Genomic DNA, 4,640 nt, shown 5'->3' on the forward strand with positions numbered 1-4,640 from the left:
TGTGCCTAGATCTAGTGCTAATCTTAATGTACATAATGAGGATTAGGTTAGGCTTAAGAAAGCAATTAAAGCTAAGTTACTTTAATAGCAACTTTTCGAATTGTAGGATGGCACCGTTCGTTTTCTTTGAAACTTCTGCTGAGGCGGCGACGAACCGTGAACGCGAATTGATTGAGGAAAAGATGAACTTGTGGATCGAAGCCATTGATGCGTTGAATGCGGAGTGTAGGGCCTTTTCATATAATTATTTCAATAAAGACCGTTCCGAAAATTTTATAACCAAAAAGGAGAGGCTGATGAAGAAGCTCAAGACAGCGGCAACGGCTGTTTGAAGAAAGGTTTCAAAGAGGCTTGGAGGAAGAGCGTCGTCAAAAAGAGAGGATGGAGCGGAAGCAACGCGAGGAGGAGAAGGCACGCCAAGCGAAGCTTGCTCGTGAGGAGGAGAGGGCAAGAAAGCTTGCAAGAGCTCGCAAGGCACAAGAGGAGGAGGATGTTGGAAATATGCCCTAGAGGCAATAATAAATTTATTATTATTATATTTCCTTGTTCATGATAATCGTTTATTATCCATGCTATAATTGTATTGATAGGAAACTCAGATACATGTGTGGATACATAGACAACACCATGTCCCTAGTAAGCCTCTAGTTGACTGGCTCATTGATCAATAGATGGTTACGGTTTCCTGACCATGGACATTGGATGTCGTTGATAACGGGATCACATCATTAGGAGAATGATGTGATGGACAAGACCCAATCCTAAGCATAGCACTAGATCGTGTAGTTCGTATGCTAAAGCTTTTCCAATGTCAAGTATCATTTCCTTAGACCATGAGATTGTACAACTCCCGGATACCGTAGGAGTGCTTTGGGTGTGCCAAACGTCACAACGTAACTGGGTGGCTATAAAGGTACACTACGGGTATCTCCGAAAGTGTCTGTTGGTTTGGCATGAATCGAGACTGGGATTTGTCACTCCGTGTGACGGAGAGGTATCTCTGGGCCCACTCGGTAGGACATCATCATAATGTGCACAATGTGACCAAGGAGTTGATCACGGGATGATGTGTTACGGAACGAGTAAAGAGACTTGCCGGTAACGAGATTGAACAAGGTATCGGGATACCGACGATCGAATCTCGGGCAAGTATCGTACCGCTAGACAAAGGGAATTGTATACGGGATTGATTAAGTCCTTGACATCGTGGTTCATCCGATGAGATCATCGTGGAACATGTGGGAACCAACATGGGTATCCAGATCCCGCTGTTGGTTATTGACCGGATAACGTCTCGGTCATGTCTGCATGTCTCCCGAACCCGTAGGGTCTACACACTTAAGGTTCGATGACGCTAGGGTTATAAAGGAAGTTTGTATGTGGTACCGAATGTTGTTCGGAGTCCCGGATGAGATCCCGGACATCACGAGGAGTTCCGGAATGGTACGGAGGTAAAGATTTATATATAGGAAATCCTATTTCGGCCATCGGGACAAGTTTCGGGGTCATCGGTATTGTACCGGGACCACCGGAAGGGTCCCGGGGGTCCACCGGGTGGGGCCACCTGCCCCGAGGGGCCACATGGGCTATAGGGGGTGCACCTTGGCCTACATGGGCCAAGGGCACCAGCCCCAATAGGCCCATGCGCCTAGGGTTTCAATAAAGAAGAGTCCCACAAGGGGAAGGCACCTCCTAGGTGCCTTGGGGGGAGGGAAACCTCCCCTGGCCGCCGCCCCCTCCTCAGATGGGATCTGAGGGGGCCGGCCCCCCTCCCCTTGGGATCCCTATATATAGTGGGGAAGGAGGGCCTCTCAAGACACACCTTTGCCTTTGGTGCAGCCCCTCCCCTCTCCCAAGTCCTTCTCCTCTCCCGCGGTGCTTGGCGAAGCCCTGCAGGATTGCCACACTCCTCCACCACCACCACGCCGTTGTGCTGCTGCTGGATGGAGTCTTCCTCAACCTCTCCCTCTCTCCTTGCTGGATCAAGGTGTGGGAGACGTCACCGGGCTGTACGTGTGTTGAACGCGGAGGTGCCGTCCGTTCGGCACTAGGATCATCGGTGATTTGAATCACGACGAGTACGACTCCATCAACCCCGTTCACTTGAACGCTTCCGCTTAGCGATCTACAAGGGTATGTAGATGCACTCTCCTTCCCCTCGTTGCTAGTTTCTCCATACATAGATCTTGGTGACACGTAGGAAAATTTTGAATTTCTACTACGTTCCCCAACAGATGAGGCACGTGACAGGAAGGGGAAATGGCCCCGTATGACTCAGTAAACCTTTGCTTCGGTGGACTCGTCATGTAACCGGATGAAGCCATGCCAAATTTATCATGAACTATGTAGTACTAAGGCAAAAAGCCATGTGTCGTCAACTTGTCGTGAATGAATTTGCCATTTGTATTGAATTTGGTGTGAAGATGTTTGCAATGTGTTGTGAATGAATTTAGTTTGTTACTATATTCTGGGATTTGTCATGATTTTTATTGAAAAACTGTTGTGCTAGGAAGAGAACTGGGATAGAACAGAACAGAGCGCTCTCTTTTTGGAGTTACAACCCTACCGCCAGAGGCCATGGCGGTAGGGTGCTGCACCCTACTGCCAGGTTGCATGGCGGTAGGGGGGGCAAAGTTTCTGTGACAAAGAAAACAAAACCATTGGCGGTAGGACCAGACCCTACCGCCAGAGGCCATGGCGGTAGGGTGCTGGACCTTACCGCCAGAAGCCATGGCGGTAGGGGGGCAAATGTTCTGTGACGAGAAACGCCAGCGCCCTGGCGGTAGGGTTGACCCTACCGCCATTGGCTGTGGCGGTAGGGTCCCCCCTACCGCCAGGGCGTTGGTTTTTCTCGTCACAGAACATTTGCCCCCCTACCGCCATGGCATTTGGCGGTAAGGTCCAGCACCCTACCGCCACAGGCCATGGCGGTAGGGTCTGGTCACTCCTCTCCCCTGTTTCGCCCCATATGTGTCGAATGTTAGCATAATATACCCAATTCTATCAAATATTAGAATGATCATCTCGCAAGCACATACATAACTCAACTCAACATAGTTCATTACATTCACGAATAACAAATGTTCAAACTTATTAAAACATGACCCGGTTCGGATGACATCGTTTGAAACTAATAACTCATGCTCAACGGCACATTTTCTAAACAGGTAACATAATTCTCATACTTATCAGACGTTCAATTTGATCATCACGCGCTTGATTACGCTTCAGTTGAAAGTCTGTGGATCCTGCCAAATGACCCAACACACAATTCGTTTCACGGAACCAAGACCATGCAACACGACGAGCGGGATTCTCTGACACGCCCTGTTTGATTGCCCATCCTATGACCTGCCCGGGTTTCCTCAAGTCCATCTCACGGAATTCTTCTTTGCTTGCAGTGAACGCAATCTCAACTGCCAAAGCGTGTCTGCAAGCATATTCCTGGTCTTGCAGCTGATCAAGCACCCTCTCTTTCTCCTTCACAAGCTTTCGGAATGCTTTTTTCTCCTTAGCATCAGAAGGTTCCTCGATAAAGTGATACTTGCTGAAATCCTTCATGGCCGCATTTGCCTCATCACAACTCTTCAACCATGCTTCACATTCCTTCTTCAAGCAACGGTGTCGCTCCGCCATGATCTTTTGACACGCTAAGTTCATAGTCATGGATCGACTGTCCATCCTACATGAATATACGAGTTTAAGATGACATAAAAAAACATAAAATAAATTAAGTAGAGTACAACACTCGGTTACTTGATAGGACATTCAACACTAAGTTCTTAATGAGTTCAAATGTTAAGGGTACAAGTCATAGTAGTTCAAACGACGACCAAGCATAGGGTACATGTCATTACAGTCCAAATGACAAAGATTACATAGCCTCATGCAATTCTATGCGGCGTACGGTCCCGGGTTGCAACAAATAACATCATTTCTTTCTTTGACCCATGCCCAACGAGATGCCCGGTTCTCATCCGACGAGAATGGTTGGCGAACTAACCAATCAATGACCTGACCATGATTGCCCATGTCTATCTCAGCATATTCTGCCGTTGTCGCACACAACGTAATTTGCATTGCAAGATCACGCCTACAATTTTTTTCCGCCGTCTTGAGCTTCTTCATCAGCCTCTCCTTTTTGGTTATAAAATTTTCGGAATGGTCTTTATTGAAATAATTATATGAAAAGGCCCTACACTCCGCATTCAATGCATCAATGGCTTTGATCCACAAATTCATCTTTTCCTCAATCAATCCGCGTTCACGGTTCGCCGCCGCCTCAGCAGAAGTTTCAAAGAAAACGAACGGTGCCATCCTACAATTCGAAAAGTTGCTATTAAAGTAACTTAGCTTTAATTGCTTTCTTAAGCCTAACCTAATCCTCATTATGTACATTAAGATTAGCACTAGATCTAGGCACACAAACTTTTCTACAAGCAATTCTAAGCACATCATACATAAGGAAATCACAAACATAAACCTAAATGGATCATAGTAATTGATTAGACCACACTAAAATGATGAGCTAGGGTTTGCAATCAAATGAGCAAATGCAAAGTAAACAAAGATATCAACCAATCAAAATGAGGGGAAATGAGAGAGCACCTTGGGTGATGAAAATGCTCCGGATCCATCGA

At 46.8% G+C, this 4,640-nt stretch overlaps 1 protein-coding gene across 1 annotated transcript in view; it reads right to left on the bottom strand.

The window, feature by feature from the left end:
* The window catches only part of LOC119358456 (probable disease resistance protein At1g58390), a 13,685-nt gene extending 10,124 nt beyond the window's left edge, over positions 1 to 3,561 (bottom strand). The window contains exon 1 of the mRNA XM_037624991.1: positions 3,293 to 3,561. Coding sequence (XP_037480888.1) covers positions 3,293 to 3,561 — 269 coding nt within the window. The remainder of the gene's footprint in view (positions 1 to 3,292) is intronic.
* Between the last annotated feature and the right edge of the window lie 1,079 nt (positions 3,562 to 4,640).

Source organism: Triticum dicoccoides, chromosome 2A (assembly GCF_002162155.2).
Source record: "Triticum dicoccoides isolate Atlit2015 ecotype Zavitan chromosome 2A, WEW_v2.0, whole genome shotgun sequence".
Taxonomy (NCBI): domain Eukaryota; kingdom Viridiplantae; phylum Streptophyta; class Magnoliopsida; order Poales; family Poaceae; genus Triticum; species Triticum dicoccoides.